This window comes from Vidua chalybeata, chromosome 21, assembly GCF_026979565.1.
Source record: "Vidua chalybeata isolate OUT-0048 chromosome 21, bVidCha1 merged haplotype, whole genome shotgun sequence".
NCBI lineage: Eukaryota > Metazoa > Chordata > Aves > Passeriformes > Viduidae > Vidua > Vidua chalybeata.
This window is the reverse complement of record NC_071550.1, coordinates 5,948,618-5,971,992: the sequence shown is the minus strand read 5'-3', so window position 1 is coordinate 5,971,992 and position 23,375 is coordinate 5,948,618. Positions and strand designations below refer to the sequence as shown.

At 59.0% G+C, this 23,375-nt stretch overlaps 3 protein-coding genes across 8 annotated transcripts; 2 read left to right on the top strand and 1 right to left on the bottom strand.

Annotated features, from left to right (window-relative positions):
• Positions 1-150: 150 nt before the first annotated feature.
• On the top strand, positions 151-4,693 carry TOR2A (torsin family 2 member A). Its single transcript, XM_053962021.1, has 6 exons — positions 151-310; positions 582-847; positions 1,939-2,114; positions 2,449-2,576; positions 3,135-3,543; positions 4,116-4,693. Exons 1-5 carry the CDS (start codon positions 157-159, stop codon positions 3,377-3,379), a joined length of 969 nt encoding a protein of 322 aa, XP_053817996.1. The 5' UTR covers positions 151-156; the 3' UTR covers positions 3,380-3,543; positions 4,116-4,693.
• On the bottom strand, positions 4,150-20,707 carry CERCAM (cerebral endothelial cell adhesion molecule). Of its 5 annotated transcripts, none has more exons than XM_053962019.1 (16): positions 20,404-20,707; positions 17,276-17,474; positions 15,040-16,114; positions 13,413-13,533; positions 13,113-13,230; positions 12,899-13,033; positions 12,607-12,811; positions 12,415-12,534; positions 12,221-12,297; positions 11,933-12,039; positions 11,696-11,828; positions 11,405-11,532; positions 11,125-11,328; positions 9,986-10,222; positions 7,751-9,331; positions 4,150-4,308 (listed from the first exon to the last, which is right to left on the bottom strand). In XM_053962019.1, exons 3-14 carry the CDS (start codon positions 15,671-15,673, stop codon positions 9,988-9,990), a joined length of 2,217 nt encoding a protein of 738 aa, XP_053817994.1. In that variant the 5' UTR covers positions 15,674-16,114; positions 17,276-17,474; positions 20,404-20,707; the 3' UTR covers positions 4,150-4,308; positions 7,751-9,331; positions 9,986-9,987. The 5 variants fall into 5 exon arrangements, with proteins under 5 accessions (XP_053817994.1, XP_053817991.1, XP_053817993.1 ...); XM_053962016.1 differs by having other exon boundaries at positions 13,423-13,533; positions 15,000-16,114; positions 20,404-20,702; XM_053962018.1 differs by lacking the exon at positions 17,276-17,474 and having other exon boundaries at positions 13,423-13,533; positions 15,000-16,114; positions 20,404-20,702.
• PTRH1 (peptidyl-tRNA hydrolase 1 homolog) lies at positions 5,537-7,755 on the top strand. Of its 2 annotated transcripts, none has more exons than XM_053962023.1 (4): positions 5,537-6,018; positions 6,161-6,281; positions 6,892-6,937; positions 7,348-7,755. In XM_053962023.1, the coding sequence occupies exons 1-4, from the start codon at positions 5,583-5,585 to the stop codon at positions 7,531-7,533; spliced, it is 789 nt and encodes a 262-aa protein (XP_053817998.1). In that variant the 5' UTR covers positions 5,537-5,582; the 3' UTR covers positions 7,534-7,755. The 2 variants fall into 2 exon arrangements, with proteins under 2 accessions (XP_053817998.1, XP_053817999.1); XM_053962024.1 differs by having other exon boundaries at positions 5,542-6,018; positions 6,182-6,281.
• Positions 20,708-23,375: the final 2,668 nt, after the last annotated feature.

Here is a 23,375-nt window from a genome sequence, read left to right as displayed (position 1 = left end):
GGGACCCTGCCCAGGTGGGAGGCGGGGCGATAAGGGCCAGGCCCCACCCTCTTGGTGCATAGCCACGCCTCTTCTCCATAGTCTCGTGTTTCTGGCCCCGCCTCCGCGCGGGGCACGCTGGGAGTTGTAGTGCGGCGGTGCGGAGCCGCGGCCGCCATGGCGCCCGGAGCGGCCTCGGCCCTGGCCCCGGTCCGGGTGCTGCTGGTGCTGCTGGCGGCCGCCGCCCGCCCCGCCGCCGCCTGGGACCTGTGGGCGCTGCGCTGCGGCTTCTCGGCGGACTGCGAGTGCGGCTTCGGGCCCGACTTGCGCGGTCAGCGGGAGCGGCCGGCCGGGAAGGGGGTCTGGGGACTGGGGAACCCTCGGGGGCGGGGGGCGCGCAGCCGCCGAGGCCGGGAGGCAGCAGGCGAGGGGATCCCGGGGCCAGCGCGTCTCCAGGAGAGCCTTCCCGGGGGCGTCCCTTGGAGCGGGGTCTCTCGGCCGTGCGGCAACCGGGGATAACAGGGCCCGGCGGGGCGGCCCCCAGGGACGGGACGAGCGATGACAACCCGCGTTCTCCAAGTCCTGGTTTCACTTCATTTCAGGTCTGGAGTTTGACTTGGCCACGAATCTGGTGGGGCAGCCCCTGGTGAGGCAGCAGGTGATGAAGGGGGTGAGGGAGTTCCTGGAGGACCCGAATCCAGTGAAACCCCTCGTGATGTCCTTCCACGGCTCGACGGGAACAGGCAAAACCTACGTGAGCTCCATGCTCATCCGCTACCTCTTCCAGAGGGGGCTCCAGAGCCCCTATGTTCACCACTTCTCCCCCATAGTGCATTTCCCCCACGCTGAGCAGATAGAGCAGTACAAGGTAAGGGACACTGCTCAGCAGTGCCACTTCACTGGGGGGTTTTGGTTATGTCTGGGTTGATCCTCAGTACATATGCATTCAAGCTGTTTCCCGAAGTGCAGTAGGAATAAAAGCTCTTTGTTTTAGCCTGTCAGACAAACACAGCTGAGTGAGTGGCTCCATACACTGGCTGAAGGATGCACTAGTAACTGCAATATACTCAGTTATTACTTTCGTCCTCTCCACAGCAGTCCTTGCCCTGATTGTGTTCTCATTCTTAAATATTTACACAGCTCTTTGAACGCACAAACAAAAGTGCTTGGCTTAGATGAAAGGCACTAAAATTTTCCCATTGCTTTCCAAACAGCCTGACGGCTGTAAAAACCTGCATATCACTAGACTTGTAATCCCCTCCTCACAGAACACACGGCTCCCTAACAGCAGCTCCAGACTCTCCATGGTGCCATTCTGTCTCTTAGAGCTGAGAAAAGAGTGAAATCAAAATGCCAGATTTTCAGCAGAGTGGGAATTCAGCACACCTGCACCTTTAGTTTCTGGCTGTTTGGAGAAGTTATTTGTTGTATTGTGTCCTTAGAGGAAATGCTTTTGGAAAAGTAAATCCCTTCCTGGCTGAAGTGCTTCAGTTAGGAGTTTCACATGCCCCCGGGCAATGTGAGTGGTTTTGTGTGGGCTGGGAAGTACCTTCAGCCATGATAAAGAGCTGTTCTGGGTCAGTGCAGGCACAAGTTTCTGCATCAGAACAGGAGCTGGCAAGAAGCTGGGAACTGTGTAGATACAACAGGGAATGAGAAGAACGTGGGGAGCTGTAGGAGTCTGAATCTCCAGCTTTAGTGTGCTGCCTCCTCCTTTAAATCTGTATAAAAAAGAGCTACAATGGGCTCAAAAAGCTGGTAAATAGCCACTCTGTGAAACCCAGAATAAAGGGGCCTCCCCAGCACTGGGTCTTTCAGCTCCAAGTGTGTGGTGTTGTGCAGGAGCTCTGCTCTCAGCACCTTTGACTGTGCTTGAGCTCCTCCCTCAGCCTTTACTCTGGGATGCTTGAGCCTTCCTTGCCATCTGCCTGCCTTACACTTGGTGGGTGTTTTTCCTAGGAAAGCCTGAAGCGCTGGATCCAAGGGAACTTGACAAACTGTGGACGGTCAGCGTTTCTCTTTGATGAGATGGACAAGATGCACCCAGGCCTGATTGATGTGATCATCCCATTCCTGGGACCCTCGTGGGTTGTGTACGGGACCAACTACCGCAAAGCCATCTTCATCTTCATCAGGTGAGAGAGGCCTCTCCATGGGGCCTTCCAGCTCACTGCTGCTCATTTGGGCAGAGGTCACACCTGCTTCAGAGCACACACTTGTTTTGCCTTTCCTTCTCCAAGCTTTGAGCCTCTACAAGTGCCAAGAGATGCTATCTCACTCTGAACAGACAGATCTGGAGAGTGTGAAAAAGCCTCCTCTGCATGTTATTTGGCTGCCTCTACAGGAGTTATTTTGGGCCAGGCAGCTGGGAGCTGCTGGCTTGCACTCTGCAGGCTGGTGGGTGTCAGGTGCCACCTGAGACACCATTTTCCTGGCTACACAGTGGATAAGCCTCTCATTCTTGTGCAGCAATGCAGGAGGGGAGCAGATCAACAACGTGACATTGGCTCTGTGGCGTGCCCGCAAGGACCGGGAGGAGATCAGCTTGCAGGACCTGGAGCCAGCCATCTCCAAGGCCGTGTTTGAAAACCCTGAGAGTGAGTCCATGGAGCTGAGCTCCTCCTGTAGCCCCACAGCCCAGCACAGGCTGCCAGGCCTGTTCTAGGAAGCCACCCACACCACCTGCCACCTCCCAGGCAAGCGGAAAGGGACAAGGGGGTTTTGTGAGATTGGAACTGCAATCCCCTTGAGGTTTCCTTCCTTCTGAGCCAGCAGACCTGTTGCCATATTTAGCAACGTTCTTGGGAGACAAGGTGTATTTGCAGCTGGGGGCTGGCAGACAGCACAGCACACTTGCCAGAACAGCACGGAGCTGTATCAATCCCCACTGCCTGCCTGCATCTCCTTGCCTTGCCCTTAGCACAGGGAGCAAAGCTTAAACTCTGACTAGACAAGCTAAATCCCCCCCATTTCTGGAGAACAAGTCTGTTTGTGGGGGGAAGGTGACAACTGATGGGTTGAGCCCTCTCCTTGTACAAAACCAGCAAGATCTCTCTTCAGCAGAGTATTTTGGCTTCACACAAAGCAGCTCTTTGAATTGCAGGGACTGCAGAGCCTCTCTGAAGGTAAAACCTTTTCTTCCTTTCCTTGTGCAGGTGGCTTCTGGAAATCTGGGATCATTAATGAACATCTCATTGATTTTGTTGTGCCTTTCCTCCCACTGAAGCACCACCACGTAAAGCAGTGCGTCGTCAGCGAGCTTGTCCAGCAAGGCCTCGAGGTACGCCCGAGTGTCGTCCAGGAAGTGGCTGACAGCATCCCCTACTTCCCAGAAGAGGAGAAATTGTTCTCATCAACAGGCTGCAAAACAGTGGCCTCTCGCATCAGTTTTTTCTTCTAGTCACTGCCAAGGGCGCCTCTCAGATCCATATGGAGCTAGAAGGCACCCAGGGCTGGTGGGATGTGCAGTGGGAATGGTTTGTCACTCTCCACAGCACAAGTGCTCTCCTGCTGAACTCTCTCCAGCTCCAAGGAGTCCACTGCAGGATACAGCTGCAGGATCAGGTGCAAATTATGTAATTTAAAGCACTTTACTGATGCACTCTTGGCCAGGTAAAGGTGGATCCACCACCTGAGACGTGTGTGATGACATGGGGAAGATGCTGAGAGGGTCTGCAGTGTCAGGGAGGTTCTCACCCTGTCAACAGCACCCACCCGCAGCCCTCCCCATTTCTGGCAGCTGTTGATACCCAATACGTTAAGATTCTGAGCCCACAGAAGAATATTTCTTCCTTACAGTTTTTTTAAAACCTTTTTAATCATAGCTGTGCCTCAGCTCCTTGGCACAATGTGAGTACTGGTGCTGACTCCTGTGAACACCTCAACATGGCAACCAAATTTTCTTTTCAAGGAAGTTTTAGAGCCACCCACATTCCAGTTTCCTTTCACTGTGAAGAGGTGCTTGGTAGCTTCCACACCAAGTGAGGGGGCTAAAATGTGGGAGAGGGCAACACCTGATGTGCCATGAGCCAGGCTCCCCTACCACCCCTTCACCCGTCTTTCCCCTAAGGGCCAAAGGATTTCCCTGTAGCAAACCAGGAAAACGACAACAAAAGACTTCTTGCTTGTTTTACCAGCCATGAAGAATCTCATCCTACCTCCAGTGCTGCAAACGGTTTTGAAAATTCCTTTTACTCAGTGATGATTTCTACAGCAGAGTTGGTGCTATGAGCTGTGGAGCTTCTTGTACATCCTTGTGCTGGTCAGACCTTGCAGGCTTTGGCTGGGCCAGCACCCATTCAGCTTCTGGGGAGTGTCACAATGGGGGACCTGGGGACAAGTTAGAGAAGATTAGTGCTCCAGACTGCCAAGCATGGGATGCACAGCCTAGCTTTTGCCCCAGTTTTAATATTCTCTACGCTGTTATGGAATAAGAGGTCAGGGGAACCAGAGTCATTAACTCTCTTGGAACAACCTGCTCAAGGAATGGGTGTAGGGACACTCTGCAAAGCTTCCAAAGCTCTGCTTGTTCCATGTATGGAAATGAGCTGCCAGTGCTTGGGACCATTCCAGCTCCAGGTTCTGAGCTTTGGGGACTTTAGACACCACCCAAAGTCTGCCCAAGAGCTGGCCCAAAGACAGAGGCAAAAATTCTGCCTCTTGCAAAAATATGAATTTCTAATTTTAAAATAAATCTTTTATTAATTAAACAGTTGAGGTTTTTACACGGATTCCTGACTGCAGGTAGTGTGGAAGGACTTGGAAGATGACCAATTTCCAGCACAGTGATGTGCTGCTGGGCTGGGGAGCTGTCACAGTGCCCTGGAAGAAAGCTGTGCCCTGCTGGCAGGGTGAGGACCCAGGGCTGAAGGATGGCCTGGGGGAAGGTGAGGAGTGATGTGTTCCCCCATCCAGCCGTATCCCAAGGGCCGGCACGTGAGTGGAGAACAGGCACAAAGACACAAAACACGGGGCCCAGTCCTGGGCATTCACTGCCCCTGCGAGCCCCTCGGGCACCCTCTGCAGAGCTTCTCACGGTCCTCTCGACTCGAGGGGGTTCCCAGGCCGCGGCCCCTAGGAGCGCCCCCAAAATGCGCCTCGTCGCCCCCATCAACCACCTCTGGGAGCAGCCGGCTCGTGGGGCATTATCACAGCGGTGACACCGCCCCTGACACCATCCGCGACACCGCGACACCGCCCCTGACACCATCCCCGACACCATCCCCGACACCGCCCCGCCGCCCGCTAGAAAGATGGCGGCGCTGCCAGCAACCAAGATGGCGGCGGGGGCGAGGCGGCGCGGGCGGGACGCTGAGCGGCGCGAGGGCGTGACGTCACGCGGGCATGAGGGCCATGCTGGCGGCGGAGGTGGCGGGGCGCGCGCGAGCGCTCGTGGGGCGGGCGGGGCCGCGCGCCATGGTGAGGGCGGGGGAGCGGGCGCAGGGAGGGAGGGAGGCCGTGAGGGGAGCGCAGGGGGCTGGGCCGCGAGGGGAACGAGGGACTCGGGGGAGCGGGGCTGTGAGGAGAACAGGGTGGAGCAGGACTGTGAGCTGAGCAGAGGGTGCGGGGCTGTGAGGGCAGTGCCGGGGTGGGGGGAGCAGGTCATGGGCGAGTACCGGCACGATCAGGGCTGTGAGGGAGGCACCGAGGGAAGAGGGACTGAAGGGAATGCTGTGGGGATTGAGGCTGTGAGGACCCAGCCAGCTGTGGGGAGCGTGGAGTGCGCAGGTCTGAATCATGCTGGGGTGGGGATCAGGCCCGTGCAGGGGCCAGGGCCCTCACGGTGGCCCGTCAGAGCCCTGTTGGCACCTGTCACGCAGGTGGCCGGCCTGGGCAACTATGGGCTGAGGGGCACGCGGCACAGCGTGGGCATGGAGGTGCTGGACCAGCTGGCCCGGCAGCTGGCAGTGGCCGAGGGCTGGCGAGTGGACAAGCGGTGCTGTGCTGATGTGGCCGTGGCCACAGCCCACGGCCTGGAGCTGCTGCTGCTCAAGCCACGGAGGTTCATGAACCTCAATGGGCTCAGCGTCGCCAGTGCTGGTGAGCAACTGGGTCAGCCCCAAAGCCTCTAGTGCCACCAGCCCCCTGTGACAGCCCTGCTGTCTCCCTGCCCTCCACAGCTCACTACAGCCCCGCTCTGCAGAGTCAGGGCCTGGTGAGTCTGTCTCCCCTCGTTTCTTAGGTTGTATTTCTGTTTCCAAAGCTGAGATCTACAGCCTTGGCCCTAAAGACATTTACCTGGTTCACGACGACCTGGACAAGGCCCTGGGCAAGGTGGCAGTCAAGCTGGGAGGCAGCGCCAGGTATGGGGTAGCCCCAGCTCTGTGATTGTGTGAGCTGGTTTGAGGCTTTAACATGCCCATACAGGTTCTTGGCCCCATCCCACCAGCCTTGCAATGTTTCAGCTCTTGTCCTGGGCTTGATCTATTGCAGAGGCAACAGCTGGCTGTTTGGGCAGCCCCCCAGTTCCTGCCCTGGCAGGGAGGGGAGGGAGCCTCCTGGAAGCGGCTATGGGCTGGATTCAGCCCACTGACAGCACCACATGGGCTTTTTATAGCACTCTGCCTCCACTGTGCCTGCCCAGCGCCAGACCTAGCTTTCCTATTTAACCCAGGAAAGCTTCCACTGCGGGATGGGGCAGGTGTGGTGCTGGGCCCCAGTGCCCAGTCACACATGCACCAGCTGCAGCAAGAGCCAACACGCACAGAACGTGCTGTCACAGCTCTGCTTCCCTCAAACCCCCAGCCAACTACTCTGCATCCCTGGGGCTGGATGTTCCTGCAGAACCAGGACATGGGGACTGCAGCCCTTGGCTGGGACCACATTCTCACATTCCTGCAGCAGGAGACCCCAGGGCTCTATGGGGGAGTGTCTCTTACAAACTAAGTGTGGGTTTTCTCTTTCTCTCCCAAGGGGACACAACGGGGTCCAATCCTGCATCAGTGCTTTACATTCCAATGTGAGTGGGTGTCTGTGGAAGGGGATCAATCCTGTGCCCCCTGCAATGCATGGCTTGTTCCCCCACTCCCATTTTCCTGATTCCTCTTAGACAAGCCCCTGCTCCCTTTCCCCCACTTTTCTCCTTCCCCTTCTTCCTGGAGGGCTGTTGTCTGTTTGGCCGCCATGGAGGACATGGAAACAATTAGCTTGAGTGGCTCTGCCAGGCTTGGCAGGAGCCTGGGATCTCGGCACAGCCTAGCAAAAGCCTCTTCCAAAATTATGTTTCTTGGAGCAAGCACTCAAAACCACCTGGAAAACATGAGGAGCTGCTCCCTTGCTGCCCAGCCCCACTCTCAGCACTGTCAGCTTGCCTAGCTCTGTCTGAACACTTGAGGGGGAGCTCCCACAGCTCTCTTCCTTCCTTCCCAGGAGATGACCCGGCTCAGGATCGGCATCGGGCGGCCAGAGGGTGATGTGACAGTGCCCAACTATGTCCTGTCTCCGTTCAGTGCTGGGGAGCGGGAGAAGCTGGAGCAGATCCTGGCCCAGGCAGTGACCTGCCTGCTGGAGCTCATCCAGAGCCGAGCGCCTACAGAGCCAGGGGACAGGGGCTGATGCAAACCCCCAGGGACCCTTGTGGCTGATGGACAGGGTGCTGCAGGCACTCCAGAGTGACTGTGGGGCGGAGCAGAGCTGGCCCAGCTGGGCAGCCTGGCTGGGAGCTGGGGCAGCCTCCTTCCATCCCCACACCAATCCAGGCAACTCATGTCCCACTTGAATCCTGCAGAGGCTCCATGCTTCAGGTTGGCACAGAAATTAAATAAACCCTCACCCTGACTCTGCCGTGCTCCTGCCTCTCTTCCATGCACTGCCTGCCAGGCTTGGGTTGTCCTTGGCATTGCAGCTCAAATCCGTGTTCCCATCCCTGTTCGACCAGCCCAGTTTGGAGCGAGGCTTCTAGTGAGACATGGGGAGCAGTAGGAGCTACTTCTGTAGAGTCCAAAGGCACTTCAGCTTTGTTGAGAAACTGGCAAGCACAAAGAGCCTGGAATCTCATAGCGTGCTGCTCCCACTGAGCTGCAGCAAGTTTCAGGGCTGGCCTCACAGTGTTTTTGAGTTCAGTGGTTTTGGCTGAAACTCTGGAGTTTCCAACAGCTGCAGGAGTTCTGGCTTCCCGCAGACCCGTTGCAGTTCTCATGGTGGAGAGGGCAAACTGAGGCAGTGTGTCCTCACCACTGGTGTGTCTCGGAGTCCTGGGCTGTGCCAGCATGTCCTGCCCAGCATTGTATCCCAGGAATACTGAGACACCCAGCAAAGGCAGCTCCTCCTGCAGGCACTGGAACAAGCACTGGGACACTTGCTGACTGACATATACCACAGTGTTTCTGCTGCCTCCATCCTCTGCTCCAGCTGGCACCAGACATTCTTCTGCTCCATCCCCAGCTCCTGAGCTCCTCCTGGAGCACTGAGGCTGCCTGGACCAGGGGAAAAGCCAGGAAGCAAAAGTGTGTCCAACCTGTCATCCCTTCCTCACCCATGTCTATACTGGCTGGGACCCTGCACTTGCAAAATAGGCACTTGGCCGTCTCCTCCCTGTTCTCCAGGAGATCCACTTGGATCTTCTGGTCCCGTGTGATATGGACCTGGTTGTTTTCCTTCAGGAGGTCCGTGCTGTAGCTGTTCAACCTGCCCCAAATGATGCTTTCCTGAATCACTTGGTAGTCTCAGACATCTCACTGTGGGTGTCTGCTACCAAGGCCTCCACCTGCTGCTCCATCCCCTCCACTCCCACAGGAGAGCTAAGCTCTGTGAAGATGCCACCCATCTTTCCCACCCAGACCCCAAGGGTGAGCTTCAATCTTCCTGCCCTTCACCTCTCTCCTTCCCTTTCTTTCCCCCTTACAGATTTCATTCCCAAAGTTCCCAGCTGGGGGAACTGCCAAACCCTCGCCCCTGCAGCACCACGGTGACCCCAGTGGGGTAATGCCCTGGGAACTTGGGCCAATGCCAGCACCCAGCACATCAGCTCCAACAGTCTGCTTTAATCCTCCCTGGGCTTCCACCCAGGCATGGCATGAGGGACAAGCCCAGTCAGTGGCAGGAGGCCACCACATGTGCCAGCCCAAAGTCCAGTCCCCCAAGTCCAGGCTGGTGGGAGACAGCAGAGTTGGCATTGATTGGGACTCTCCTGGAGACGTGTCCTCAGCAGAGACGGAGCACAGCACTCCTCTGGTCTCTCCACTTGGTAGGGAAAGGCTTTCCTGGGGCAAATCCTGCCTTGGGTGGATTCGTCACATGCAGATTTGAAGAATCCTGTAGGGTTCTGTCCAGGGCAGCTGCATCTCCTGAGTGAGAGTGGGCAGTGTAAGGTCCTTTCCCACGGTGCTCCCAGCTGGATCACCATCCCTCATCCCTAGGAGGCATGGACATAGACATTAGTGGTCACAGCAGGAGCAGCCCCAACGCATTCACGCCTGCAGCTGAGGCAGTGGGAGGGCTGTTTTCCAGCCTCTCTCGGTCTGGCAGCTTCCAGGGCAGTTCTGCTGCCAGGACAAGCAACCTCAGGCAGGGAAAGTCTGACCCAGCATTAACTGTGTCTCTGCTGCCCTGGGGCTGAGCCACTGTGGGTCGCCTGGCTGCCTGCGTGGCCACAGCCCCAAGGAGACCCACTCCTGAGGGGAGCAAGCAGTGCTGGGGTGAAGCATTCCCCTGGGAGATGCCCCAGCTCTTTCCACACTGAGAAGACTTTTGCAGCAGGCAAAGGAGCATTCTCCCTTCCTCACCTGAGGGGCTGGGGAGCAGCATGGACTCAGGGACATGGAGGGCCCTGTCTCTATATCCCCTTCAGCCCAATGCAGCCCCACATGGGACATCTGTTTCCCCACCCCTTTCCCCACCTGGACAAGACAGTCTGGTCTGGTTCCCAATGCTTTGAGTCTGACAGGGAGAGCTGCTGCCCATGACAAAAACAAGCTAGGCATGTGGCACACATCTGAACATGGCACTTCCAGGGAGACACTCCCCAACTGCTCTGTCCCCTGTGCCCAGGTTTCACAGCCTTGCTCACCATCAGAGCTCGTCATGGGCCGTGGAGCGGAGGTGGCCAGCACTGCCCCATGAGTCCCGCAGTGTCTTCTGTGAGCCAACCCAGTCAGTCTTCTTGGCATCATCATCCCAGATGGTGGAAGTCTCAGTGTCACTCAGCCAGTTGCTGTCCCCAGCATAATGAGTGGGATAAACCAGGAGGGGGTGAGCCGAAAACACCAGCAAGTCCCGTGGGGAGAAGTGCCGCTTGTAATCCTCACTGGGGAAAGTGGAGCAGATCCGAGAGGAGAAACTGGCTTACAGAGCATGGCACAGAGGAGAAAATGCACTGGGAAAACCACTCAGGGAAGGCCCCATGCAGGGCAGGGGATAGGGAGGGATGTGGGGTGCCAGGCATGGAGCCGGGGGACACTGGGCAGGGACTGTGGAGGGATTACAGAGAGGACAGGACCTGTCACTCCCCACCAGGGCCAGCTGGGGCCAGCTCTTGGCACAGAGTGGGTCTCTGGCACAGCATCCAGCTGGCCCTGAGACAGGGCTGTCTGGTGCTGTTATGCCTGCAAGCACAGGGCTTCCAGCTGCTGCTGGTGCACATCCAGAGCCCTAATCTGTCCCTCCGTCCACCTACAGCCTGCCTTTTACATGCCTGATCCCTGTGTTTCTCTATCTTGCTCACTGGGTTTCCCAATCCCTTCTCTCCCACGACACCCAACCACTGGTGCTCACTCACCCCCTTAATTGCCTCCCCCTCCCCAGACAAAGCCTTACCACTGACCCCCACCTCGGAGAGGGGCATGAAAATGCTCCAAATTGGGGCTGAAACCCCCAGCCAGGGGTAGGGGACCACACAGCCTCCAGCACCAGGGTACAGGGGGCTGCTCCCCTCCCCTTGCCATGGGGCCAAGATCCTGTGCAGGGCCCACATCAAGCCCCAGCTCCAATCCTGTTCCCACACCCCATCCTGGCAGAGGGCCATTTTCCAGCGGCCAGTGGCCAGGCAGCGGCTGACTGAGAATGAGCTCATGCTACAGATGTTTTCCTCCAGCATGAGTAACGCCTGCAAGGGGGGGAACTGAGTGAGGTGGTGACGACGGAGAAGAAACACATTGTCCCACACTGGCATGGCCAGGCCAGCACCCTCCTGCACAACCTGCTCCTTACTTGGGGTGCTTGTCATACATGATGGGCAGATACTCGTCCACAGGCAGCATTTTGGAGAGGGGTTTGGTGGCCAGCAGCTTCCGTGCCCCATGGTGGGAGATGGCGTAGGCCAGTGTCCAGTACGAGTACCCGGCCACCACCAGGTTCCGCACGCCTTTCACAGGTGCCTCATCCTCATCGTTCACCTGCTTCCTCCCCAGGTAGCTGTGGGGTGGCCAGGGAACCATGAGAGTCAGCCTTGGGAACCCCCAGCCCACATCCCCCTGGCCCCAGCACCTACATGAGGTCCCAGTCCTGCTGTGCCTGCTCCAGCTCCTCCATCAGCCGCTGCAGCCGTGCTGGGAAGGCAGCCTCGAAGCGCACATCATCCTCAAAGACCACTGACCGCTCCAGCCTCCTGGACACGATCTAGGGGAGGGGACAGAGGTGCAAGCCTATCCCAGCACCACTCTGGGCCATACTGGGGCCACTGACCCTGCAGGAGATGTCCTCCAGACATGTGTGATGCCCACAGGGTCCCTGCCCACTGCTGGTGGCCCTTAGGGACCCCATGGCCGCTGTGGCCCCATACCTCCTTCCAGATATTATAGTGGCTGAGGAAGCAGCCAACCTCGCCCTTGGTGAGCGTGCGGCCGGAGAAGGGATCGTAGTAGCCGGGTAGCAAGTCCACACCCAGCACCTTGATGTCACTGCTGTTGAGGGTGCTGCAAGGCGAGGGGCTGCTTCAGTGAGGTGTCCCCCCAGACACTTCCCGTCCCCTCCCCAGGGTGACACCACGGGACTGGCTGAGTGGTCTCCCCATGGTCACCTGCCATCCACAGCATCCACCACCCGTGGACTGATCTCCAGCTCCTGCAGGGATGCCAGCATTCGCTGCCGCCGGTCTGGCCTCCGCACCAGGTTAATTAGGAAGACCTGGGGAGGAAGAGGAGAGCCCCAACAATGGGGCATGTTGTCATGGGGGACACACAGCCTGTCTGGCTACTGCAGGATGGGGACAGGGGCTCGGGTTTTGCCATGGGTAGATGCAATCAGAGAGATGGATGCAACCAGATGGATGGACAGGGGGACACGAGCGGCTCCACTGGGCACTTACTTCATCAAAGCCCATTTTTGTGAGTGGCCTGGGCAGGAGAGAAATGTGCCTGGAGCGCTGCATGGGGGGACCATCCACTGTGGAGAGAGGAGACACTCTTCAGTGGAGCCCAGATTCCCCTGGCTGGGAGCTGGGCCTGATAGCCCTGTCAGGTCCTGGAAGCCTCCAGGACCTCTCCACCCCCGGGGACTCACCCATTGCCTCCAGTGTGAGATGCACAAAGTTGGCATGATCATCCTCCAGTGTCTGGTGGGCCTTCACAGGAACATTGATGTAACCAAAGTGGTGCTGGTTGCACACATGGACCTCCACACCTGCCGGAGGAGACAGGTGAGCAGCACAGCCCCCCAAGCCCCTGCACTCCCCGAAACCCCCATCACCCTCACCAGCCTCCTGGCAGGAGTAGGCAAAGACAATGATGTCATCGAAGGCCCAGGTGTAGTTGGGATGGGGCGGGTAGAAAGCCAACTGCAAGGTGTCCTCCTTCCGCAGGTCGATCAGGAAGGTGGCATAGACCATGGGGACACGGAAGCAGCCCACCCGCTGCCGGTTCTTGGTGGGGAAGTAGTCGGCTGTCCGGCGATAGTACCCCTGTGGCACACCGGCACAACGCCTCCGTGGCAGAGCGCTCCTCCACCATGGGGGTGTCTCATTCTCCGGGGCTTTCTGGGGACGTACCTGGGGTGTGATGCCACACCAGAAGTTGGAGTAGAAGGTCTGCGAGTCCAGCATGGGGGCCACCACTGATTTGTTCTGCGCCATGAGAAACTTGAGGGTCTGATTGTTGGTCAGGACGCTGTCAGTGTCCATGAACTGCAGAGACAGCACAGGTTTTGGAGACGTGGAGAAGCCCACCTCAGCCCCCATCCCACCAGTGCCCCAAGCCCCTTACCAGGATGTAGTCTGCCTGCTGCTCCCGGGCGTAGGTGAGAGCTTCCTGCTTCAATTTCATCACGTTTTCATAACGTTTGTCACTCCAGTGCTTGGGACCAAGCTCATCAGGGTAGGAGCTGGGCAGGGGGAGGCAGGGGTTAACCTCACTCGCTGGGAATGCACAAACTCAGTGCAGGCTGTTCCTGCTGGCAGGCTGAGTCAGCCCCACTCTGCTTTGCTCCTCCTGGTCCCCAGCCAGGGAGAGTTGATGATGCTCCAGGAGCCACTCAGCCCACACCTGCCCCCACCCAGCACTCACCCAGCCTCACCTGGGCTCCTCTTGCACCTTCCAGGCCACCGAGTGATAGTCCTTCCCCACCGCCCCCAGCCACTCCTGCAGCATTGCTGTCGTGTTGTCCAAGTTGTGGTCTGTTGCACACCTGGGATGAGGGGACATCAGCCTCTGGGGGTCCTCCTCAAGGGACAACCAGGACCTCACCCTGCACTAGAAATGCTCACAGGGCCAAAAGACTGAGCCAGTGACAGACTTGCTTGAGAACATAACATGTAATTTGAAAGAACCAAAGCTGCACAGGCAGGAAGGGGGAACACTAACTGGTAATTTCTTCCTCGGTGCCACTGCCAGCCAGGCTGTTCCACAGGTCCCACCCTGCATCCCTGCAGCCCAGGACATGTTCTCCTCACCCCAGCCTTGTGACTGCCCACTATGAGAACTGCAGCACAGCACTTTGTTCCCCTGCCCCTGCACCCCACAGTATCCCTGTGCGTCCCACTGTTCCAGCAGTGAGAGGAAACAGCAAAAAATCCCCCTTCCTGAACACTCCCTTTGCCGGGCACTGTCACCATTCCCAACTCTCCCACCCATCCCCAGAATAATGTTCACAGGGAGCCCAGCACAGACAGAGCTGAGCCCACCTTGCACTGGCCCAAACCCCAAGTTCCTACACTCCTTGGCACCCTTGACCTGTCAAAGAGCCCCGGAACATCCCCCAGGCACTGGTGTCATGGGGATTTGACGGATTCAGGGGAGAAGGCAGGATCTGTATCCCCCCAGCTCCACGGGCTGCTCTTGAAACACCTCCTGCAGCTGGGGGTTCCCAGGGGGTGCAGCGGGTAAAGGCGAGGACCCCCCTCCCCTTGCAGCAGTTGACCCCTGCCCCAGCCCCGCCAGGATCCCCCCGCCTCAGCTCCCCCGCAAAAGCAGCTGCAGAAAAGTTTCCGACAAGTTCAGGCGAGAGGCGGCAGTGGCGCAAGGAGGAGACAGGAGACTCCTGTTCCAGCCAACCCCCAGCACGGTAAAGGGGGCTTGGGGGTGTCTTTGGGAAAGGGGGCCTGAGGGTGAGCCCTGCAGGGAGGGGGAAAGCAGCGCCTGTCCCTGATGATGTAGGATCCCCTTGTGCCCAGGGGTCCCCTCCCTCATCAGCCCCACAGCTCCCTCAGGGGAAAGGTGAGGTGCCCTTCACCGCGGGGCAGCCCGAGCCCCTCCCGGTTCCCCGCTGGGTCCCAAACATGGAGCAGAGCCACCCCTCCTAATATTTTGGGGCTGGGGACGCTGCTACTAGCGGGGTCCCTGTTCCTCCCGAAGGTCCCTGCCCCCTAAAGATCCCCAGGCTCCCAGTCCTTCGAATCTGTTCTGCCCACCCTAGAGCCTCCAGTTCCCCCACTCTCCCTAGTTCCCCCCGCATTGTCCTCCGGGTCCCTGCTATCCTCGGCTCTCCATTCCCCTCCCTTAATCCTCCGGACCCTCCTTCCCCCCCACTATCCCCATTTCCCCGGGGCTCCCCGTTATCCCCGCGGTCCCTGTGACTCCAGAATCCCGGCTCCCCCCGCGATGCCCATTCCCCACAGCCCTCTCCTCCCCTTGGACTCGTGCTACTCTCCGCACCGCGGCGTCCCTGCTCCCCGCGGGGGTCTCGCTGCCTCACCACAGGGCGATGCTGCCTGCGGGATAGTCCAAGCGCTCCAGGGCTCCCAGGCAGTGCGGCAGCGAGTGCTGCGCGTTCCGGGCCAGGAGGGCGAGTACCAGGCGAGGTGGCGCTGTCCCGGTGCCGGTGCCAGTCCCGGTCCTGGTGCCCAGCAGCAGGAGGAGGACGCAGAGCGGCCCCGCGGCGCCCATGGCGGAGGCGGCGGGCGGGGAAGGGGCGGGCTGGGACCCGCCGTGCTCAGCGCACCCCCCGCCCCCGCCCCCGGCCCGGCCCCGCCGCCGCAGCAAGCCCCGGGGGCCAGTTTGGGTCGGGCTTCCTTAAACAGACTCGATATCGGTGCAGGGCCCCGCATAGCCCGTGGCTGGGGGGCGAGAGACCGGGGACTCCCCGAGGATGCTCCAGGGCATCCCCACGTGCCCCTGGCCACCTCGCGGTGGGGTCCCCACGGCGCCTGCACGGCGTGGGTGGGTGGGCAATGGGATGGGGGGCGCTTATGGTTTGGGGCAATATGGCCAAGGGCACTGGTTGCCAGGGGCATTATCGCCAGGGGGCTCATGGACAAGGGGATCGTGGCCAGAGAGAGGCTTGTGGCTGAGGGGACTTGTATGGCGAGTGGTGGCTGAACGGGGCTCATGGCTGTCGTCCTCACCAAGGCAGCCCACCCCACTGAGCCGTGTCCCCCCCGGGCTGTCCTCCATGGCTGACCATTCGCAGGCCCACAGGCGTGTCTGTGACGTGTCCGAGCCGCGGGCAGGGGCAGGCCCGGGGCCCGTGGGACGTTTGACGAAGCCTTCTGGATTTCCACCCAATCCGTAAATACAGCCGTCAGCTCCCAGAGCAAGCGCAGGCCTGGAGTTGGTCACGTCCTGCAGAGCAGGGACTCCGTGCTCCCCACCAGTAATGCCGGGCACCTCTCACTGTGGTGGCACCGGAGCTCTGGTGAGGGACTCGTGGATGCCACACGTGGCCAAACCTGTGCCCACCCGTGTCAGGGTGAGGGGTGCCCCAGGTGGCTGCTCTGGCGGGCTCCATCAGGGTGCAGCAGAGGGGTCGGGAAGTGAACAGTCCAGAACACCTGAAAGAAAAAACAGAGAGGGCGGGGGACTCAAAGGGCTCACAGGCAGTGACTGCAAGGAGAGAAAAATGCTGTTTACAGCCCCGGCTCGGACAAGTATTTCGGGAAGGGCTCGGCGCCAGCGCAGCCGGGAATTCCCAGCCATGGAGGAGCTGCGGGAAGGGGCAGGCGCCCGAGAGCCCAGCAGAGCCCTGTGGGGGCTCCACCCATGTGCATCCCCCCGGGAAGGCTGAACGAGGGGCAGCCCCTCTACCCTCCGCCGGAGCCCTCGAGCACGGCCCGCGGCCCAGGAGGGGATGAGGGCGGAGCAAGGGCCGCAGAGCAGCGGGAATGCCCGCGGAGCCCACGGCCCCCCCGTCCCTCGGGGACATCCCCGCCGGCACCGCCCCCGCACCGCGGCCCCGCGCTCGGCCGCTGCTGCCACCTCCCGGCGCGCCGCACCGCCCGCACCCGCTCTCGGTGGGGAGCCCGGGGTCTGCCCGAACTGGATCTGATCCCCACATCCCTCTCTCCCTGCCTTTCTGCATCCCTGCATTCCATCGTCCCTATATCCCTGATCCCAACACCCCTCCAGCTCTTCACACCTCTGTTCTTTCATCCCTGCTCTTCTTCATGCCGGCATCCCTTCCTTTCTTCATCCTGATGTCCCCACATCCCTCCATCCCTGCATTGTCTCTCAGGGTCACAGCTGGACCTGCCCTTCCCCTGGCACCCCACACAGTTCAGTTCAAGCACAGCCACGGCCCCACTGCCCTGGCACAGCTCTCGCCAACACTCCCCGGCCATGGGCTCCAGGGCAGAGGAAGAGAGGGGGAGACTGCCCTTCCCACAGCCCCATCGCCCCCAAAGCAGGCAGAGGAAGCGGGGCCACCACAGTGACATAGGGAAACTGAGGCACGGGCCAGTGAAATGTGCTGCACACAGACAGGCTGGCACTGGTAGAGGGACAGAGCACCCTGTGCCTGGCCTCCCAAGCTCAGCGGGGGTCTGAATTATCCCTGCCTTTGCAATCTGCCTTCCCTCCACATCCTGGCTGCTGCCGGGCTCACAATGGACCCTCAGAGCCCACTGATAGCCAAGTGGCACCTTACAAGCAGTTTTGGGCATACAATGGAAAAACAACCCTGGGTGAGCTCCGGGAGAAGGGGAACATGGAGATACCTGTCAGGACACCTGCTGTGTGCTCCCACCCAGCTCCATGCTGTGGCTCAGCATCTCCATCTGCACCACGCTGCTAACACAGAGCTGTGACAGCTCCTGTACAGTTCCACTGGAAGGCAGGTGGCAGGTCCCCACAGGGCCCAGGGTGTCCCCGTGGGGCTCAGGCCATCCTCATGGCTCCATGAACTCATGGTGATACCTGCAATACACAGCCAGCATCAGGCCTGCAAGCATCCTGCCTGGAAAACCACCTTCCATCCCCAAGCTCCAGGCAGGAGCAGCACTGCACAAAGTTCATAGGAGTATGTTTTCTTTTTTTTTTTTTTTTTTCTTCTTTTTTTAACAGGAAAAAGTTGCTTTTGGACCCAGGGATCAGGATTTTGGTTACCTCCTACCTCTCTCCACCCCTTCCTTGAAATTTTCAAGGATTTTCAGCAAAGCCTTTGAAAAGCTCCAGTTTCCTCAAATGTCCTATTTTCCTGCTTTAAAAGGCTCAACCTTGGTTGCAAAAGGCAAATATATGAAGATATGTGTGTATATGTATGTATCTATAAATGCAGAAATTCTGTATGTGTGTACACGGCCAAGGCTGCTACAAGTCCCTTGGTCAACAACAAAAAAAATTATTAATCTTTATTCACAAGAAAAAAACATCTTGGGGACCCAACTAGCTGTTCAAAGTCCGTGGTACTCCCAAGGGTCCCCATTCCCATGCCATGACACTGCCCAAGTGATGCTCTCCCCTCCAAACATGCCTTCTCCAGACCTCCCCTGACTTTTCCAACCTCAAAACATCAGCTGTTTCCTGCTGGGGAAACTGAGGCACAGAGCCCTCCCCCCTGCTTCTCAGCCTCCCAGCAAGTCCCTGTCCAAGGGAGTGCCTGTGAATCCCTCTGCTATGCAAGCCCCTCATCCTGCACCATTCCAGCTGTTCCAGATGTTTTCACCACCTCCCAGCTGTTGGGTAGATCAGGAGGCCAGTGCTCCCCTCTCAGCTGGGTTTTCCTTCCAGGTCTCTGCTAAACCCATCACATCCATGGGCGCTGCTCCACTTTCCTCCTTGCAGGCTGCTTCTGCAGCGAGCAAAAACTACACATCTTCCCACACAGAAAAATCCAGGGGAATTTACTCCATCTTGGAGGGATTTTGGCCATCCTGGGAGGGATTTTGGCCACCCGGGGGGATTTTGGCCCACCCAAGAGATGTTGTGCCAGAGGAGCTGGGGGCTGATGGGAACAGCATTCTCATCCTGGCTGTGGGGAAAAGGAGATTTGTGCCGCTGTAAATGGGGCAGTGACACACTGCCAGCGCCCCCCAAACCTCAACCCACTGGGAGACTGACTGGGGTCTTCCTGGTGGGCTGTGAAATTCTGGGAGTGTGCAGGCTTCCTGGGGGTCCTTCTTCATGTCCTGCTGCGAGCAGGAAGCCATGCTCTGCTCCACCTTCAAGGAGCCACATTCAAGCCCCGCAGTGGCCAAATCCTGACCCTCCTGGGTGGCACAGCTGGTTCAGCCTCAGAATGGTCCCTTTTCTCCCCAGTCTGGACCTCATCTTTTCGCATTGGGGCCAGCAGCGCCCTGACTCTGGGTGTCAAAGGGGACCCCAGGCACCTGTCAGTGGGCAGAGGAACACCTGCCACAGCAAGGGGAAACTGAGGCAGGAAACCAAGGCTAGGCTGTAAATGGACAGAGAGAGGCTGCACACCCTGAGGCTTCACTCCAGGGACAACAGGGAGCTGCCCTCTGTCCCCGCCAAAGCCACATCTCAGACAGACAGCGACAGAGGGTACCCGATGGACCAGGTCCCCCCTGCAATGCCCTGACCAGTGCACTCCCGTCCCCTCCCTCCTCTCACCCCAGTGGGGCTGACGGTCGGTCCCGTCCCAACCCGGGGCAGCTGTGACCGAAAACAAAGCTGTCCCCTTCGGCACAATACCCTTCTGTCCCCCCCCAGCTGCTGACCGCTGGGGTGGGCAGCGGCCGGGCTGGAGGCGTCGAGGGGCCGTGCCAGGCCCCCGCTGGCAGGGGACAATGTTGGCAGTGATGGAGAGTAGGTATTTCAAAAGGTTTTGTTGTCGGGTTGACCCGCCGAGCCGGCGTGACCCTGCAGCCCCCCACCCAGCCCTGCTCCTCCGTCCCAATAGAAACCGGCCACATTCCTGACCTCGAGAGGGGGGGGAAGTTTCAAACCTCCCCGGGAAGGAGACAATGGGGGTGTCAGGGCAGTGATTTAGGAGGGGGGGCTCTTTCCATCACAAAGGCGAGACAAAGGCGCTCGAGGCTGGGAAAGGGGCTTCGGCGGCGGCTCAGGAGAGGGGCCGTGGTATTGTGCCTGGCCAGCCGGCCTCGGCAGCAGGGCTGCCAGGGCCTACCGGGTCCCACTGTGTCCCACTGGATCCCATCGGGTCCCACTGGGTCCCATCGGGTGCCAGCAGGTGCCACTGCGTCCCATTTGGTCCCGCCTGCCTCTTCACTCTGTACTGCAGCCTTCCCCGCGGCCACCCTGGAGACCACAGTCTGGTGGCTTCGTGGCTGTCACCACGACCCGTGGTAGGAGGGAGTGAGTCCCCATCCCCACGTGGGATGGCTGGGTCACCCCCTGCTCCCCACAGTTCCCCAGTCCAGCGGGGCTGGCCAGGGACCAGCCCATGGTTTTGGGCACCCCAAGTCCAGGGCTCAGACTGGGGCCAGGTCCCCCCAAGGGCAGCTGTCCCTGACGCGGGGAACGCTCAGACCCAGGGCCCTGAGCTCCCCTCCCCGTCAGCCCTCCCGGGTGTCCAGGGTTCCATTCTCCTCTGCAGTGGCCATTCCGCTTCCGAGGGCCGGCGAGGGATCAGCAGCTCCTCTGTGAGGAGCTCAAAAGGGCTTTGTGCACCCCGGGGCTGCCGGCACCCAGCACCACCGGCCACCGCCGGCACGGGCACCGCGCCGCTGCCCACCCTGCCCACACCTCGCAGCCTGCGCCCCCCACTAACCCCCCTATTTGTAACTGCCCCCTGTCCGACCCCTCCTCCTCCTCCGTCCCCGTGGGTCTCAGCCCTTAAACCGTGGCACAGCCGCCCCACCAAAAAAAAAAAAAAAAAAAAAAAAAAAAAAACAAAACGAAACTGTTTAAGTAGACGACTTACGGTGTCTTCTGCTGCCGAGCTGAGACCAAGTCTCCAGCCAGTGTCCCAGTGACGACGGGATCGGAGCCTGCACAGAGAGGGGAGTTTTTTTACAGGAGAAATATTTTTCTCCCGGTGCTGGACGGCTGATCTGAAGGAAAAGCTGGAAACAAGTTCATTGGTTTTGCTCTCGCTCCCTGTCCTTGCCCTAATTTTTTTTCCTGGCAGCTGGTGGGAGGAAGGGAGCTGGCAAGGTGATGCTTTTTGGGGAAGTGGGGAACTGCTGGTGAAAGAGGCATTCACCGCACCGGGAGCCTGGGAAAGCCGGGGGCTGCCGGGAGGGCGGGAGCCTGATGCCCGAGCAGCGTGCCGAGGCTCACGGCTGTGCCCAGGCTGACCATCGTGCCGAGGCTCGTGGTCGTGCTGAGGCTCATGGCCAAGCAGCGCACGGCGGCAGGTGGAGGGGCGCCGCCGGGCTACACCAGAAAGCCAATGACATCATGTTGTGGGGTTGGTTTGTTTTTTTTTTTTTGGTTTTTTTTTTTTTTTCCAGGATGAAATTTGCAGACAACTTCCCCGACCGCCCGCGAGGGCTGGGGCTCCGCGGTGAGGAGCAGGACAGGTCTTCCCAGGACACACAGGCGCCCATCGAGGGAGAGCAGGGCTTGGCCAGGGCTTTATTTTTTTTCCCCTATTGCGTTAGAAGAGCTACATTTAATTCTTAACTCGCTGGTGCCGTGCAAGGGGCTCCCCAGCCCGCGGAGAGGGGGAGCGGCCGGCGGCTGAGCCGAGCAGTCCGGCACAGCCGGCGCCAGCGCCCCGTCGGGGACCCCCCGTCCCCACGGCGGGGCAGGATCCACCCACGGCCGCCCAACCTGGGATGGCTCCTTTCGCCTCTTCCCTCTTAATTTTGTTTAGAAATTTGTCAGGTTGGTAGATAAAGGAGGTGGAAAGATCAATCCCGGCTTTTCATCAGTGTGGGAAAAAGTATTTCACTAATCCATATTTATTGGTGTTAGGAGCCGGGGGGGGAAGAAGGGCAAGAGACCCTAATGGTCAGAGCAAAGGACAGAAGGGACAGTTTAAGGCTGCCCTTTTCCGAGAGGTCACATGTCACCAAAATCTTTCGGTTGTCTCGGGATTGGTTACATTCTGTTCTCTTTTTTTCTATTGAGGTTGCCAAGCAACTGGCTAAGACCAGCCAAGATATTTTCTTTATTACAAGTGGAGCAGAAAGCAGCAAGGAGGAGAGAGATAAAAAAAAAAAAAAAACCACACCAAAAAAACGGGGGAGAGAAGTTTAGGCAATTAACATTTATAGGATCACATAACTTCATTAACTCGGCTGAGATTTGGGAAAGATACTTAAAAAAAAAAAAAAGGAAAAAAAAAGAAAAAAAAAAAGGGTGGTGGGAAGTGTTAGGAATTAAAACAAGTTAAAAGGTCCGAGGCTAAAACAATGCCAGAACACCCGGAGCAGCAGCGACAGGGGCTTCCCTCGGATGGTTCCTGCTTCCCAAAGAGTGGCCAGTCCCAGGCAGTGGCTGCAACCCAGCTCAGGGGCCTTCAGCTGCTGCTGCTCTTTTTTCTTTTTATTAAATGCTGGCTTTCTTTTGGTTTTCACACTCGTAGGAAGTGGGTTTATTGCTACTAGTGCTGGCAGGGATGTGTTGGGATGCAGAGGAGCCTTTCCGAGGGAGGCACATGGCTGTGGCAGGAGCTGGGCATCCCCCTGGCCCTAGCCCATGGGGAAGGGGCTGTGAGGATGTGGCTGTTCCCAAGCCCTGGGATACCTTCATGCCTCTTCAGGGTGGGCAAAACCTCCCAGGGAAGGAATGACACTCTGTGGGAAGCAATGTCCAGTCGTAGATCCCTGCACTGTTGGTCCCTGCTCAGGGTTTGGGCCTGACAGTTTCTGACACTGACCCTGGGTTCCAGGGATGCGGCCTAAGGCAGGGGACACTGCTAAGGGTTGGGGACAGAGACTGGGGTCACCCCGCAGCTCTGTGGAGCTGGGCTGCCCCAAGCATCCCTGGCGCTGTGGGAGTTTCTGTCCCAGCACTCATCAATCCTTCTCCCCAGTCCCTGTGTGAGGACACGAGGGAAGGCGAGGACAAGCAGGGATCTTCGTGGGGAACACTTCCAGGCTCCCGTCCAGCTCTGTCCAGGGACCCCTGTGCCACCCAGGGTGGTGGCAGGCAGCAGTGGAGAAGGCACCGGACACCTCCATGCTCTCCCCTTTGACTGCGAGGACCTTCGGCAGGTTGGAGCTGGGGGGTCCCCGGGCGGAGAAAGGCAGGCGATGTCCCCGCTCCTCCGGCCGGAGCCCGCAGCTGCCGGCCTGGCACCTCGGTAATATTCATTAGGGGAAAACAATGAGCATTATTTATCCCCAGCACTTTCCCTGCCGCTGGGGGGCCGAGTTGGGGTGCAGGTGACCCCATACCCCAGGGGGTACCCGGGCAGTGGCACTCCCGCGGCAGCAGAACGGAGGGGGTCTCCAAGGGGGACCGAGTGGGTGGGAGGGGACCCCAGACCCAGCTCTGCCCGGCGGCTCGGGGGGATCCCCACAACTCCGAGTGGGGCCAGCTGTGGCCGTCCCCGGGGCTGGGCGCCGAGCCCCCGGGGCAGAGTGCACCCCGCGCCCCGGGCGCGGCGGTGCGGCGGCTGCGGGCCGGGCCGGAGCCGGGGTTTGGGAGCTGTGTCTTTAAGAGATGGCTGGCTCCAGGTTGCAGCTGCTGTTTCTGTGCTATAGAGACAGTGGAGATTCATTACTCCTAAAACACAATGGGCATTTATCACCCCGTGGTGTTATTCAAATCCAGTACCAATTGAAGGTCATCCCCATTCTTTTCTCGCCGGCTCTGCAACACATTTATTGTTGTGCCGTTCAACTAAAAGCCCTGCCCGGCCCCGGCGCAGCCCGCAGAGCCCCGGTGTGCGCATCCCTCCCGGGCGGATTTGGGACCCTCCCGGGTGGATACGGCGTGAAG

Coding starts and splice junctions, on each gene's coding strand:
- TOR2A (XM_053962021.1), top strand. CDS start 157: ATGGCGCCCGGAGCGGCCTCGGCCCTGGCCCCGGTCCGGGTGCTGCTG. Junction 2,115..2,448: donor GCCATCTTCATCTTCATCAG/GTGAGAGAGGCC, acceptor ATTCTTGTGCAG/CAATGCAGGAGGGGAGCAGA. Junction 2,577..3,134: donor CGTGTTTGAAAACCCTGAGA/GTGAGTCCATGG, acceptor TTCCTTGTGCAG/GTGGCTTCTGGAAATCTGGG.
- PTRH1 (XM_053962023.1), top strand. CDS start 5,583: ATGGGCGAGTACCGGCACGATCAGGGCTGTGAGGGAGGCACCGAGGGA. Junction 6,019..6,160: donor GCTCAGCGTCGCCAGTGCTG/GTGAGCAACTGG, acceptor CTCGTTTCTTAG/GTTGTATTTCTGTTTCCAAA. Junction 6,938..7,347: donor TCAGTGCTTTACATTCCAAT/GTGAGTGGGTGT, acceptor CTTCCTTCCCAG/GAGATGACCCGGCTCAGGAT.
- CERCAM (XM_053962016.1), bottom strand. CDS start 15,673: ATGAGCCCCGTTCAGCCACCACTCGCCATACAAGTCCCCTCAGCCACA. Junction 13,231..13,422: donor AAGGTGCAAGAGGAGCCCAG/GTGAGGCTGGGT, acceptor CCCCCTGCCCAG/CTCCTACCCTGATGAGCTTG. Junction 12,040..12,220: donor CAAAAATGGGCTTTGATGAA/GTAAGTGCCCAG, acceptor CTTCCTCCCCAG/GTCTTCCTAATTAACCTGGT.